The 16,914-nt window shown below is 35.7% G+C and overlaps 1 protein-coding gene across 2 annotated transcripts; it reads left to right on the top strand.

Annotated features, from left to right (window-relative positions):
- Window positions 1–728: 728 nt before the first annotated feature.
- Window positions 729–16,641, top strand: LOC148274772 (transmembrane channel-like protein 7). Of its 2 annotated transcripts, none has more exons than XM_088236626.1 (5): window positions 729–880; window positions 3,762–4,641; window positions 9,059–9,166; window positions 10,703–10,803; window positions 12,784–16,641. In XM_088236626.1, the coding sequence occupies exons 2-5, from the start codon at window positions 4,482–4,484 to the stop codon at window positions 14,932–14,934; spliced, it is 2,520 nt and encodes an 839-aa protein (XP_088092752.1). In that variant the 5' UTR covers window positions 729–880; window positions 3,762–4,481; the 3' UTR covers window positions 14,935–16,641. The 2 variants fall into 2 exon arrangements, with proteins under 2 accessions (XP_088092752.1, XP_088092753.1); XM_088236627.1 differs by lacking the exon at window positions 729–880 and adding an exon at window positions 925–1,215.
- The last annotated feature ends 273 nt before the right edge of the window (window positions 16,642–16,914 follow it).

The raw sequence follows: 16,914 nt of genomic DNA, 5'->3' as shown, positions 1-16,914 counted from the left end.
TCTTCGGATATTGACATCTTTTATATTAGTGAAATAAAGTTCATAGAGGATAGCATTCTTTCTCTTTAATTGCTGGGTATTTTTATTTTCCAATTTTTGTATATTTAAATTTTAGTATTAATTTTTTCGTGTTATGTATGCATTAAAATATTTTGTACTGTACATAAACGTTTATAAAATAAATTAATTGAAATTCAACGATTATGCATATGCTAATAAAAATTAGAGGATAACATTCGTTTAGATTAGACCCAATCAGATTATTTCCTTATATTCCTAAAAATTTCGACCCATTTATTTCTTTTCCCTGGATTGAAAAGTACTCTCTGATGTTCCGATTTACGACACTGACCCGTTTATACCTAAGCCACATAATAATGCTATGCTCTACCACAGAGTTAACAACCCTGAAAATGTGTAAAATACTTAATTTGATGTTTCTAAACCAAATAAATTCGCAATGGAAATTTCTCGAACGCAGCTTTCTTTATTTTTGAACTTTCCTCCATTTTCGTTACATCCTTTTCCTCTGCAAATTTACCAACGCCCATTTGCCAACAAAGGGAAAAGCGAAAAATCCTTCGCCTGAAATGATCTTTCATTTGACCGTAGCTTATTGCGTATCGTCCAAACGATTTCCTATTGGTCGAAATTAAAGGGTGGAAAATAGAACAGCCAATCAGCTGCCGAGAAACTGGTTGACATGTGTGAAAAATAAAACATAAAATGCGTCCGCGGCGCGGTGCAAAATGTCGGCGAGGTTGCTAACGGGGCGACAGAAAAACGATAATTATCAATAAAATGGTGGTAATTTCAGTGAATTACGTGGCCTCGGTGCCATCCGTCGTTCGAGTGAACAGGAATGTGATAAAATAATCAGGTAACTACAGCGCAATCTCCCATTTTGACGCGACTGCTGGACGCTTTGTCAAGCTAATTGTCCATCTGTCATTTTGTAAATAAAACACTCGAAAAGCGACACAGGAATAGAAATATTCAGTTCAGAACGCGAGTTGATTGTACGAGGCTTGATTCGCGTAAAACATCAGCGAATTCTCTAATATGTGACGTGTTTGTGCGGTGCGCAATGTACACCTTTGCTAATTTTGTTGTTTCTGACATTTGCGAGATGAAATTGTCGATTTTTGTGCTAGAGAATCCGCAGTGACAGCTAAACTTTCGTACACATTTAGCTGATGTTTGTCTAAAACAAAGGTATGTCAACACAATTCAATTATACATCAGTTATTTAGTATATTTCTACAAAATACATCGCGCTCAGCGTATGAAGATAACATATTTGACAAGTATGTATTATTTCATAAACAAATGACTCATGTCTGTGTTGTTTTTTCCTCGATTTATGGTGTAAGATGTTTTGTCATGCATTCCATCTGCGATTTTATCGATTCGATATTTCTCAATGCTAAAAAATTGTTTTGTAACAATGTTACAACCCATGTTACTGTCAATTTTTATTTAAATTTGCTTTTTATTTCACATTTTATTTTTTGACATGATTTTATTTATTTTATTTTATTAGGTAATTCAACAAAGATACATACTAGAAAACATACAATTTGAGAGCATTCGTCGATACAATTTTACATGCATATATATCTTCAATTATAGAATTACACAAAATAGATTTATACATTAAGTTGTAATACATATTTTTTTTCATACAGGATACAATGCAATAAAAAATAAGTTGTACGTGTGTACTTATTGAATAAGATTTGTTCCTAAGAGATTATTCTCAAAAGCTGAGAGAGTATCATGAAAAATGTCAATTTTATTGTTTCGGCAGTATATATTATATTCCCGACACATGCGGGCCATAGGTGTGTGGTATGTAGCATTATTTGAAAACCAAGGCAGTTTAAATATTTCCCGATGTCTGAGTGTTCTCAATCCCGCATTTATTTGTATTTTATTTAGGAGGTTAGTATCTACTTTGTAGCTTAATATTTTATACAGAAATTTTATATGGAAAACAACGCGACGTTTTATCAGAGAATTAAAATGAAAAAGAGTTAAAAGTTGCTCGTAATTTGAATTTGAACGTGGGTTAGAAACTTATACAAAAGGTACTTTAAGAACTTTTTTTGAACAGATTGAGGTGATTTTCACAAAAATGGCGCTTTATAAATCATCCAACTATATATATATATAGATTCTATTAAATTTATATGATTTTGATATTGCGGACTCCATACGCATGAGGCATACTTAATAATCAATATACACTGCATGAACTTTTCCAAATCAGTTCCCTATGCACCGGTTGCGGATTTTGATTTGATGATAATGATGATTATTATTACAAATTTAAAACAATTTTACTCAATATTTTACTGTAAAAAATAATTGTTTTAATAAAGAAACATATCTAGATAACAAACAGAAGAGATATTTTTGATCAGATCCTGCTTTACAAAATTTTAAATAAGTCATTTGATTCCCCGGAACTAATTAATCTACTTGCTTACCGTCCAGGGCTGGTATTCCAAACGCTCTCGCGGCCGTATTATCTGGTGTGTTTACATACAAAATACACGAGAAAAACTGTCTTCTCGTGCCACAAGAGTGGTTCAGAATAGCACCCCAGATCAACTCTACACTGTCTGATATTTTCTATATTCGTAACATTTATTTGAGAAAAGCGATTTGCTTATGAATGTTGATAAATCGAAAGTCATGGTTTTTGAAAGGAATGAAAATATAACTAAATGTGAGATCAGTGTGAACGGAGATATTCTGAATCAGGTAGAAGAATTTGTGTATCTGGGAAGTATGTTTACTAGGGATTGAAGGGGTGAAGTGATGTTTCGAAAAAACTTAAAACCCACTTGTTCTCTAAATCATTTGAATAAATCCGTAGCATGTGCCAACAAAATAAATTGTTTTAATTAAATTACAAATTTAAAAGCTCCAATAATTTATTTTTTTTACCATAGAATCACTTTGTAAAGCGCCCTTGAGGTATTATGTTACTAAAATAGCGCTACATAAGTTATCCATTTTAAATAATAAAATAAATAAAATGGAAAGACCGAGAAAGATATTGAAAGTAGGGTGAGTGCTGGGAACAGGATGAACGGTGCACTGAAATCTACTTAGGCAAACAAATGTTTATCGCAGGAGGCTTAACTAGCAGTTCACAATGGAGTTCTAGTGCCAACTCTACTGTATGGGAACGAAGTATGGAATTGGAAAAATAATTATGGAAGTAGGCTAAATGCTGTCGAATTGCAATCCCTCAGGCGAATGTGTGGTAAAACGGTGTATGATAGGTGCGCAAATGTCGAGATCCGTGAACTATGTACGGCTGAGATATGCATTATCGACTGAATTAAGAAAGGGTGCTGCGTTGAGAGCGAATGGACAGCAAAGAACGGCTAAAAGGATCTACGATCTGCGAATGTTGATGGATGCAGAAAACGAGGAAGACCGAGAAAGGCATGGCACGATCGAGTCCATCAAATACTTGAAGATGGACATGTCAAGAATAGGAATAATCAGCGTGCGTGCATGAGAAGATGTATGGATGTAGAGGAAGCGAGGTCTGTATGCAAAGACCGAGTGATATGGTGTTCTAGCATTATATGGTTTGTTTGTTTGGACTAAAAGAAATGTATTTTTAAAATAATCTTATTTGAAAATGTTAAAATCACCAAAAGTGTGACTTGTGCCCTTTTAACATGGATCGATTCAACTGTCAAATAAATAATTATTACAATTACTTAATTTTTTTTCAGATCCTTGGCTTATAAGATACAAGTTGAACGGCCTCTTTCAAGATACTACTCTTCTCTTCTGCATTTTTGATCAACTGCCAATTTATTGTGATGTAGATAAAAAGAAGACTATAAAATTATACTCAATATTTAAAAATACCCCTTAATTCAATGTGTACAAATTTTGTGTCATAAACGCTCAATTTTTCAAATAGAGCAACACCGTTCGGCCATATTTAAAATTCTAAATTTAAAGAAATTCTTAGCTGTGGTTTCGGCGGCTATGTGCAAAGAATTTCTAAATTGTGTTGTGATTGTAAATGTAAATATTTGTTTTGTAAATTTATAGTGAATAATCACGATTAGATATTAAATAAACATTTCCGATTGATGCTTGATACCATACGAGATAATCGACAAGCATTAGTTTTATCTCTGATTGATAAGCAGATAAATTTACTAGTGACTCAGCCGTGGATTATAATTCTCCACTTTAATTAAAACAAACGCCATTAAACTGTGTAAATTCTAAAATCCACATTTAAGATATTTATTCAAATACGCTTTGTTAAAAGTGATTTTATCATTTAAAATACCGACTGTAAATAAAATACTGAAAATATTCTGTCTTTGAAGGTGATAAAATTTCAAATAAAAATAAACAAAATTGTGCTGTGAAGACTATGTGTGAAGGAATTTGAGTGTTTTTTTTGTGAATCGTTTTCCAAAGTGGTTTTGAAGATGTCCGGAGGGAACAGTAAGGGCGGCCGCTCTGGAAACAGTTCGGGGGGCGGCGTGCGAAGGGGCGGCTGGGAGGAAGCGGGGGCGGAGTTCTACCAGGAGAGTTATCCCGGCGGCAGTGAAAATATCGCTACCCTTTTGCCGAGCAAACATATGCGCAGTAAGTAAATGAATATATTGGGCGTGTGTAATTAAACCAGAACCCTGGATAGGTGTTTTTGACTCAACGGCTGCTCCCGGATAAATATCCCGACTAAGCTAATCGAGAATATTTCTGCCTCGGTGTGTATCGGTTGATGTGTTCGCCTGTCGTTCTTGGGGTCCTGAGCTCAATTCCTGGCAGGGTGAATTGCAATGTTTTATAGGGTAAATGGATCATACACATCGTGGTTTGACATTCCTAAAGGAGTCAAATAGGGATGTGTGAATTTTTTTTTTTATCAATATTCCTACAGAGATGAGGTAGAATTTTTTTCAAATTCAGGATTATCGATATTCGAGCGTTTACAGGGCTTATGACCTGTCATTGGCTGGGTTGAGTGGCCACTTTACGTTTTTTACAACATTCCCCATTCCGCTTATTAGCGAATATCGACACTGGTACCATTTTTGATTCTTGTATATATCTTGTTAAATGAGAAAGCATTCACTAGCGTGTTGGAGCACCATCTATGTATTGATATTGAAGTTAAGTATTTTTAATTAAATTAATTAATTATTTTTAATTAAAAAAATAATGTTGTGTAATAAGATCTGGTCAAAATATAAGTATAAATAAATTGCAGAATCATCTGCAGGCGATTACTAGTACTTAATTTAACTCGGAAGAGTCTTAAATACATAAAATAAAGTAATATGCTAATTAAAAATACTTAACTTCAATATCAATACATAGATGGTGCTCCAACACGCTAGTGAATGGTTTCTCATTTAACAAGATATATACAAGAATCAAAAATGGTACCAGTGTCGATATTCGCTAATAAGCGGAATGGGGAATGTTGTAAAAAACGTAAAGTGGCCACTCAACCCAGCCAATGACAGGTCATAAGCCCTGTAAACGCTCGAATATCGATAATCCTGAATTTGAAAAAAATTCTACCTCATCTCTGTAGGAATATTGATAAAAAAAAATATATACCTACTCCCCCTCGGGAGAAATCCAGATTTGTGTATGTACAAAAATACACATACCAAAAAATAAGGGATGTGTGATGTCACCATGGCTGTTCAATGTGTATATTAATAACTGAAAGGTTTAATAATGGGAGCAACAATGAGTGATTTAACTGTTAATTGTCTTTTGTATGCTGATGCAGCAAAGCAGCAAAAAGAAGACCTGCAATTCTACAATTAATGTATGGGATGTGATTTACTGACGAATGTTGATAAATTGAATGTGATGGTTTTTGAAAGAAATGAAAGTATGACTAAATGTGAGACCACTGTGGATGGGGTGGGGTTATACTAAAACAGGAGAGGAATTTGTATATCTGCAAAGTATGTTTTCTAGAAATCTTAGTATTATTTTTGAAATATATTTTACGTTTAAATCCCATATAACTGGTGTTGTAAATAAATCTTGTATAATATTATTATTATAATTAATAATACACTAGCAGCTATGAATCTGATGCGTGTATATCAAGTGTACATGGTTATTAAACACTATACATTGCTGTGTGCATCTAGTTAACATTCACTGAACTAACACCGATCACTCTCTCCGGAAGGCCATTCCATTTCTCCACGACTCGGTTTGTCAGGGAGTTCTTCCCGGGGTTGGATGAGAAGGAGGTAGTGTTGAGTTTCAATGAATGACCTCTGAGATGGCGGTTTTCATTCATAGAGAACATTGATTTCAATTTTGGTACATTATATTGCTCAGTTAAGATTTTTAATGTTTCAATCGAATCACCACGCGTTCACCCGAGCTCCCTTAAGCGGTCCCCGTATGATTAATTTCTTAGAGAAACTACCATTTTAGTTGCTCTTCTCTGGACTTTCTCCAACAACTCTATGTCTTTTTTAAAACAGGGACTCCAGATTTGGTAGGCATACTCCAGGAGATGATGCTTGAATTGGTACTTCAAAACTCTAGATATTTCAATAATACTACTGTGTTTATTTATTTGACACTTTATATACATATACGATAAATATACATATAAGGGCGGGCATATTGCCTTAAGGCAATTTCTTCCTTCCGTCATCGTCTCTAGAGGCTCACTAATCAATGTTACAGAAATAATAATTATTGCAACTGTTCTAAAATATAACTGCAGTTTCTTTAAATGATTACATAGGTAAACACATTTACCCAATACACTGATACGGCCTGAATTTCCGTCAGCAACTCTACAAGCGCACTTGCAGACTCCAAGAAGAAGACTAAAGCTTGTTCCTCTCTCACAAGCTTTCCAAAACCTATTTCAATTGCATTCTACAAAAAAATAATACTAATATTTTAGTGCTAAACAAAATATTTCTGAGACCTTTTCGAACAATTGCAAGATTTCTCTTCCTCGATAAATTAAATTATATGTGACATCCTAGGACAAAAACAATAAACTAAACTAGGATCTTAACACTTAAGTATAGGACAAATGCCCGGTTCTTTGAAATATTACATAAAAAATACAAGGGTACAAAGTATGTACAGTAAAATAAATATCTCAACTTCAGTAGAAAACATTTAAAAGGGCATAAAACAATAATTCACGATATTTGACACTTTTGAAAGAAATGAACAGTTTGCAAAGCAGAACAATAACATCCGAAATTGCTAGTCATAAATAATGTAAATTGTAAATGTACACTATTGGAAAATGTCACTAGTGTAAAATATTTGGGTTTAAAAATAGATAAATTTATGAGATGGAATCTACAAACTGAAGAAATTTCTAATAAAATAAAACATTTGATTCATTTTTTCATACCTTTAAGAAATATACTAAGGATTAAAGAACTAAAACAATTGTATTATGGATTGGTAAATTCAATACTAACGTATGGTCTGATTGGCTGGGGAAGCTGCACTAAAACGACTATGGCTTCAGCAGCTATAGCTCAAAAATCAGTGTTAAGAGTTATATTAAAAAAACCATACCGATACCCGAGTGATTCGCTCTTCAAAGAATTTCAAGTGCTGGATATTCGTCAACAGTATATATTGAGGTCAGTAGCGGTCACATCTCAACAGGGAAAAATACGCAAGGGTTTGTCATGTTCATAATACTAGACACTCCAATAAGGATCTGATTCTACAGAGAGGAGTCAATACTTTTTTAGCTCAAAGGCAGCAATATTATATAGGCCCGAGGGTATATAACCTTATCCCAGTTTCCTGGAAATGTGGTGGGATTGCCAGGCTGAGGAAGGTGTTGACTGCATTCTTAATCCATATTGGTCGGAGGGAGTCAGAGAATTTGTTGTCCGATGTAGAAGGACGTAAGCTGGTTGCTTGTTTTAATAGTAATGACTTGGGACTTAGGATATAGAGATTTTGGTATTATTTATGTTTTCTTTGGATATTCATTGTTTACCTTTAAGACTGAAAAAGCACACATTATGATAAAACTGTAAATACTTTTAAATATCATCATAAAATACATAATTTACTGCCTTAGAACGGGGAAGCTATCCCTAGTTAGGCAGTTTAGATGAACCAACAGCAAAAATAAAAAATATGTATGCTTACTGTTACTACTGAATTAATTTGTTGTATAAATAATTACTTGTATATTGCTGTAATAAATATGTAAAATAATAAAAAAATAAAAAATACTCGGTATACAAAATTAACCAATAAAGCGTTATTTGTAAAAAAATATTTTAACCCGCCAAATCTTTAGAACGAAGTTGTTAGTGATTTGAATGCGTTCTTTACAAAATATATTATTCATAAACGAAATATTGGTCAATTTAATTTTTAGCTCCTACATACTTTAATTCGCACATTGTATGATACACTGGTCCGCAGCATACTAGAACACTGTTTCATCATTTGGGACCCTTCTGAATCGAACCACATCCTCAAAATAGAGAAGGTTCAGAAGTGATTATTGCGATACTTATATCTTAAAGAAAATAATAACTATCCATTCTTGTATCCATCATTATTTCTAGCCGGGACGCTGGATTACAACACCCTTGAATCTCGTCGTTATACTTTCTCAGGAACCATTTCTACAAACCAATTTCTAGAAGTATATGTGATCCAAATCTACTGAAACAGATCAGTTTGCGTGTTCTCGATAACTATTCTAAAGCGAGATCTCATGCACTGTTTTACACACCCAAAAACCGTACACATGCAAGTCAGAATTCACCGATTAATAGGGCAATTTGCTTGCTGAATACGGTTTCTGCACACAATATAGACATATTTTTCTGTACATGTCGACGTAGTAGCTATCTTCTTTATATTCATTAACTTGTCATTCGTAATGTTATCGGATTCAACAACCAGTAAAGTAATGCTGACTAGGATTGTTAAATGAATAAATTACAAAAATGGTAACAAAACTTGTTTTGATCATTCGGGACTAATTTTCCACTTTTTCTTTCCCCCACAGCCATTGTGCGGAGAATACGCCCAGCCGCAGAAAGGCGGCAATCCACAGCGGCCAGAGGAACTTCAGTATCAAGGGATGTCCTCGTCTCCATGCTTCCAGATCTTTCCGGTAACCTACACAATACTTATTTTACATATTGACAGACAAGCCAACTAAAGTATCTTTCTCGGTAACCTGTAATTCAACATGTTTAGAAAAAAAAATTGTGGGCATGTTCTATTTTTCATGCAGAAAATTTTACTTCCCATTGTACGAGGTGTGTTCAGAAAATAACAAGAATTTAAAAATTTATCGGGTTTAGAGAGTACGATTGTCATTTTTTTAAATAATGTTGGTATACATGCCCTTAAGTATGCTAAAATTTTTAGCTGAATTTATTGTGTACTTTGTCTGTGGCAGCCGCTGAGGTTAGACATGTTTGGGACAATTGAGCCTTAGTTTCGACGTCATATCCATGAACCCATGTTTCCTCACCTGTTATAACACGGTGAGTCTGCTATGAGTAAAACAAGAGTTTACGAGTGATATAAGCGTTTCCAAGATGGCCGTGAAGACGTTGAAGATGACGAACGGCCCGGACGCCCCAGCACATCAACAACCGATGAAAACGTGGAAAAAGTTAATGAAATGGTTATGAACGCTCGCCGAATCACAATCAGAGAAGTCGCTGATGATGTCGGCATATCGATTGACATGCCATGAAATTTTTTCGAATGTTTTGGGTATAAAACGCATGGCAGCAAAATTTGTTCCAAATTTTTTGAATTTTGAACAAAAACAGCGGCAAATGTAAGTTGCTCATGTGTCACTAAATAAAGTTAACGACGATGCAGAATTTTTTATTTATTTAAATTTGTTTTCTAACAATGAACATAATAATAAAACGGAGTTTTAAAAAAATAAAGCATAATTACATATCAATGAAATACATATAAATAGAAAAATAGTAAACAAAAAAATCCCACAAAGGCATGGCCTGTTCGTGGGTATACAAGAAAATGTTAATGAATTTTTGCTCCTATAATAAACAATGGACAGTTATAATATTTTTGTATTACATAAGAAAGAAAAAATAAAATATTCTGTAAAAGATAATTTGGTATTTTTTTTTTTATAGTAATTAAAAAAGGAAATAAAAAATATTTAAAAAAAAAACACAAAAATGTTCTTTATTATTAAAGGGCAACAAAATAAATCATAGAAAAAAAGAGTTCATATCTTTAGTTTGAATCCAAGATAGTGCGTGTTTTTTAAAAGATGGAAAATTTTGAAAGTTTGGAATCAATGAAATATCAGTAAAAAAGAATTAAAAATTTTTGGGCCTATAAAATATGCATGTCTCTGTGCGAGCCTGGTTTTACAATGTGGTATTTCTAACACACGATTCCTTCATTGACTTGATCTATTTGAATTATTATTGATTAAAATAAAATAATCTATTGTAAGACGTCACTCCCCATTATGTACACAAGAATTGTTTATTTCTTTTATGTAATGGGAGACGTTAATGTAAATATGTGTATTTGATTAATGTTAAAAATAGTATTTCGTTGTAATATTGTATTTTAATTTGTTATTAATAAATAAAAAAAAACAACAAATGCACAGCTAAAAATTATATGAATTTGTATTTGGTTATTTCAGAGAATTTATCCAATGAGGAGAGCACGTGGGAAGAGATTATGCAGATCAAAGCCATGCCGGTTCCCATGTCGCAGAAAAGGGAGATGAAGGCACAGCTGCAGGTAATTCTTCCACATATTATTATTATTTTTCAATTTTCAAAAAATCCTAATTTAAACCTTATGTTCTGGCATATAATATTGTGTTAATTAACATATATAAATGATATATCTCTGGGTGGGGGAAACAATAGCATAAGTCAAAATCCCTTAATCTTCAGGAGACTTTGCTGATCTTTCTGCATCGTAATATATTGATGTAAAGACTTTATTCTTTATGCGTCAACCGCATGTCACAATTTAGTAAAATTTCAAAATTAGACACATTAACAAAATGGTCAGTAGATAATAATAATAATAATAATAATTATGGAAAACTTATATAGCGCCATTTTCGTAATATAATACCTCAAGGGCGCTTTACAAGATGTTTATATAAAGATATAAATTTAATTTTAACTTTTTAATTTAAGGAAAATAATGTACTTTGTCACCACATGCTAAGAATTTATTCAAATGATTTAGAGAACAAGTGGGTTTTAAGTTTCTTCCGAAACATCACTTCACTCTCACAGTTTCGGATTTCTGCTGGGAGAGCATTCCATGCCGTAGGGCCTGCGACCGCAAATGCATGTTCGCCGAATTTAGTGCCCTGTTTTACACTGAACCTACTTGGAATTTAGTAATTTGTAGTCAAGTCGATCAGAGATTTCGGAGTTGTCTTGGACTATAAACTGACATACAACGAGCATATAGATAATACAGTAAATAAATCACTGAAATTACTTGGCTTCATTAACAGAATATCCTCTGATTTTACTAATGTTCACACTATCAATACTCTGTATTGCTCAACTGTTCGCCCTCTTCTAGGATATGCCTCTGTGGTCTGGTCTCCATTCTATGTCAATCGTATAAATCACATTGAATCAGTCCAACATCGCTTGCTTCGAAAAATAGCGTGGATGCTCAGACTAGAGAGAGATAATTATTCTTATGCTGAAATAGAGTCAATGTTAAATATTTCTAGTCTACAAAAACGTAGAACTAATATTGACTCCATATATATGTTCGGCATACTAAATGGTATAATCGATGTTCCATCATTACTGGGACAAGTAAAATTCAATATTCCAACTCGTAGATTGAGAAACAATGAAGTACTGTTCATCGATCAGCATAGAACAAACTATGGCCTAAATTCTCCAATGACCCGTCTTTGTCGTATTGTTAACTCAACACAAGATCTGGACATTTTTGGTTTAAGTTTACAAGGATTTAAACGAGCACTAAATAAATAGTCCAGATCTTGTCTCGATGTCCCTTATGTTTGTCAATGCTTCTTTCTTTTTTTTTAAATGTTTTAAACTATTCTTTTATTGTAATATTTAAACCTTATAAATTGTATACATGGACAATGTCCGTTAATAAATAAATAAATAAATTTAGTTTGAGAAAACAATTTACACATTTTTTATTTACCTTGATTGTATTCACCATTTCGGGCAAACGCGGCGCCCGGCTCCGTGTCTTTTAACTGATCGAATGAGTTTCAACGTAAAACCGGGGTTATGGAAAACGTAAATACGTTGATTGGGGGGAATATTGAATGAGAATGTATGGAAAATATGGCACCTCAATATTTCGGTGTAAAAAGCGGGAAAACGTAAAAACGAGGTTTTGCTGTATGTATGTGTGCACTATTTCAAGATTTAAAATAAATAAATAGATAAATAAATAAAAACACGCAATCGTCAGCTATACGTCAGTCAGGTCAACGGTTCGTAGCACATAGGATGCTCCATAAATTGTTTATATATGTAAACGAAATATAAGTTAATATTAGGACATTCATATATTATAATGTTTGTACTATTTTAAGGCAAAAAAAATTGGATATAACCAGCCCTTAGTGATCGATCACTACATAGATGTATAAAATTCACCGTTAAATAATTAAATATGAATATTTGCTTAATTTTTAAGTTCAAATTTTAATAATGAAAATGCCTTTTTATAATATATTTTTCTTTTCCATTTTAGAGTGCAACAAAACTGCGTCTGCAAGGATTCGACCAGCTCAAGTGGAAACGGCGCAAAGCTTGGCAAGGCACTCGCGCGAGGATCAAAGAAACTCTCGGCAAACTGCAACTATGGCGATACTCCTTCAAAACCATCGAAGGGAACTTCGGGACGGGCGTCGTGGCGTACTTCCTGCTCATAAAATGGCTGCTGTTCCTCAACCTCGCCATATCTTCGCTCATATTCTTCTTCGTCATCTTACCGAGCGTGGTGTTCCAAGGGTATTCGGAACCCAACTCCGAAATATGCGACGTACTCGAATCTCCAAACTCAACGGAATGCTGTATGGATCATTACCTGAACAACACCGCGGTTGAAAACACCGTCTTAGACATAATCCAGGGTACCGGGTGGATGGAAAAAACTTATCTCTTTTACGGGACGTATTCCCATAAGGTTTTCACGTACTATGTCGGCGGTAGCGATCTTAACGCCACATTTTTCTCGGACGATTCCGGCACGAAAATGTATTACAATCTTCCTCTCGCCTACGTCTTGATCCCGATTGCGTATTTCATGCTGTCGCTCGTCGCGATCGTCAAATCCGCGGCGAAGGGGTTCAAAGAACGCCTGATCGAAGGCGAGGGACAGTTCTACCGGTACTGCAATCTCATCTTCGGCGGGTGGGACTTTTGTATCCACAATGAGAAGTCGGCTAATATCAAGAACAAGGCGCTCTACAACGAGATGAAAGCGTGCCTGGAGGAGGAGAGATTGGAAGAGGAGAAACAGAACCGATCTAAAGAAGAACAAATCAAACTCGTCTTCGTTCGAATCTTCATCAACGTTCTCGTCGTGTCCATTCTGATTGTCGCCGGGTTTATAATATTCACCGCATTCAATTTCTCTCTCAACGAACTCAATTCGTTCGATTACAAATCGTCCCCGCTCATAAACGACTCGGATACTTCGAATATACTCGGCCTGGTGAATATCGGTAACGCCTCCGATAATGATTACAAAATATCGCAGCTTGATTTCAAACCGGAACCGTTGACCGGACGACCGTTCGCCATGGCGTTCGAACTGAAAATGCTACTTCAGAAAAGAGCCGACGTGGAATTGGATACGTTGAGTGAAATTCGCATATTCATCTTGCAGTATTTACCGTCTCTTTGCATCGTCGTTCTAAACATCATCGTCCCGATGATTTTCCAGTACCTGATTCGCTTCGAGTACTACAGTCCTACGTTCGTTGTGAAGCTGACGCTTTTCCGGACCGTATTCCTCAGACTGGCCTCGCTCGGCGTCCTCCTCAGCCAGTTTTACATCCTGATCAACAGCCGCGATGTGGCGCTTTCGTGCGTAGATTCCGACCAGCTGCAGTGCTGGGAGACGTACGTGGGCCAGCAGCTGTACAAGCTTTTGATCGCCGACTTCGCCGTCCAATTCATCGTGACTTTCATCCTGAACTTCCCGCGGTCGATGATCGCGCGACACACGGAAAGCAAGTTCGTTCGCATGATCGGGGAGCAAGAGTTCGACCTTCCGAAACACGTGCTTGACGTCGTGTATTCGCAGACGTTGTGCTGGTTAGGCGCGTTCTACTGTCCGATGCTTCCCCTCATCGCCACCGTGCTTTGCTTCTTCACATTCTACATTAAAAAATTCGCGTGTCTCGTCAATTCGAAACCCGCGTCGACCGTGTACCGCGCGTCGCGATCGAATTCCCTTTTCATGCTCGTGTTACTGATAAGTTTCTGCATCGCGATAATCCCCGTCGGATATGCGGTCGCCGAAATATCTCCATCCAGAGGCTGCGGGCCTTTCAAAAACCTCTCGACGGTTTGGGAGGAAATAATCGCAACGTTCCAGGCGTTTCCCCAGTTCCTACGCGCGGGTTTCTTCATGATCGGCACATCGTACTTTGCCCTGCCCGCATTTATTCTGCTCATCCTTCTTCTGTATTACTACTGGGCGGTCACCGACGCCAACAGGCACATGGTGTCCGTGCTGAAGAGCCAGCTGGTACTAGAAGGCCACGACAAGCAATTTCTGCTGAACAGGCTGTCCGCTTTCATTCGGCAACAGCAGAAAAGGAACGAAAGGGCTCGTCAGCACCAAGCCCATACGAACGTTGAAGATAATGATTCTAGCAGATATGCGGAATAATTCTCACGATTTTACACCTACTTTTTTACTGAAAAATTAGCAGTTTGAAATGGAATCGGAGTACCGAGTATTTATGTACGAGAGTAAGATATGAAATTGGAAGAACAAAGCGAATGTGTGGTAAAACTGTGTGATAGGTGTACAAATCTGGAGATCCGTGCATCGTGTATGGCTGAGACAAGCATCATTGACAAAATCAAGAAAAGAGTTCCACATTGGATTGGACATGAATAGGACGATCTCCCATACGAATTTCTCAATGAACGCGGTGGTGACGCGGGCTGTATGCGGACGAGCGTTGTCCCGATGAAAATGGATTTCATTCGTCAGCATGCCTCTCCTCTTGTTTTGTATGGCCCTTTTAAAGTTTACTGTAAAACCGTATACTGACTATCTTTTAACCACAACAGTATTGTAATTTAAACCAAAATAACTCTTTTTGAGTTAATTCTGTTCGCATTTAAATATAAGAATAATAGTTCCCTCTTTTCACATCTTATTTAATCTTAATACGACTTATTAAAATTATTTTTTATGTAAGGTTTGTTAGAAACATACTCAGCTAGGATGATAAATGGCGTCAATGTGATATGACGCCAACGGCGGTGGCAGCTATTTTTTAAGTGCTCTCAGTCGGCTCCCAATTCAGGTTTGCGCCGCGTAGTTCTGACGTGAACTGCTGACAAAAAGTCGGCAATATTCAGGACATCGAAAACCCTAATGCCTGTGAAAAAATGTGTGTGTTCGCTTGAGAGCAGTCGTTCCTGCGTCCATTCTCTCATTTCATCATTCCTCATAAAATTAAACCACCGTACACCCAAGATTCTTAGACATCTATTTTTGAAACACGGTATTTTACTGTTTTGGCCTAAGGAAATTAGGTGTTATATTTATTTATTTATTCATATTTTTTCCATTATAAACTATGATTAATAATAAAAATAATGCGACCTCACTGGGGTTACCCATGCCGAGGACACTTAACAATATACTTCTTTTTTAAAAAAATATTTTTACATTTAAGAATAAACGAAGAAGACTTAATAAACAGAAATAAATAACAAAATATTTAGACAGTTTTAAACTCTACGTATTTATAAAGGCGGTTTTGATTTTCACCGAGTAAAGAGTAGTGGTCAGCGCGTTTGCCTACCATGCAAAGGGTCTCGGGTTCGATTCCCAACATGGTTGACATGAAAAATTTATTTAAAAGGGTGTTTTTACACTAGAATATTTCAGTCCCTCGACTGGTACCTGAAGCGTAAGACTGATCATCTTGCCTTCGTGTAACAAAAATTATCAAGATACACCGCGATTGGTGTACCAATGCAGTGCCCTATGCACCATTAGATGCGGAAAGGGAATGATGATGATGAAATGTCCAATCTCCAGACAGGCTTCATATTTTTTGGTGATGCCGTGTGCGTTGGATTTGTTGAACTGAGTGTTTTGTAGAAAAAAGCATGTTTATCCTGAAGATGGCTCCTGCAATGGTAGCCGAAACGTCGGAACAAATCGAAGACGCACGGTATCACCCAAAACAGAAACATATTAATAACGGTGACCGTGAAAACCTTTGCACCTATTTAGCCGTCACATTGTTAAATGCGGCGCCTGTTATTCCTCGCCGCATACCTGCTCGTTTTGAAAGCTGCCGTTTTTCGTCTTAAGTAAAATGTTGCCAATTACAAAAATTTTCGCTCAAAATGAGTTGTGTATTTTTTTTTGTAAATAAATATATTTCTTTTAGAGAATTTGCATCTAGTCTGTAATATTAAATATCTAAGTCTATTAAATATACAGCGTTTTAAGGGGTTCTCTGGTTTGGTGGGTTCAAAAAATCGTATTTTTTTGTTGCATAAATTGTTTCCTTAATAAGTCTAAAATATGTTGGTAAAGTGAATTTTTAAAATTCGAATCCATTATAAAGATACACCTGTTAGAAGAGGCAGGTATTCGGAGCGCTGGTATAAGTTGTAA

This window comes from Micrasema longulum, unplaced genomic scaffold (assembly GCF_059751315.1).
Source record: "Micrasema longulum isolate JH-2025_06_02 unplaced genomic scaffold, ASM5975131v1 h1tg001583l, whole genome shotgun sequence".
Classification (NCBI taxonomy): domain Eukaryota; kingdom Metazoa; phylum Arthropoda; class Insecta; order Trichoptera; family Brachycentridae; genus Micrasema; species Micrasema longulum.
The sequence above is the reverse complement of the archived record's forward strand: the minus strand, read 5'-3'. Positions and strand labels throughout refer to the sequence as shown.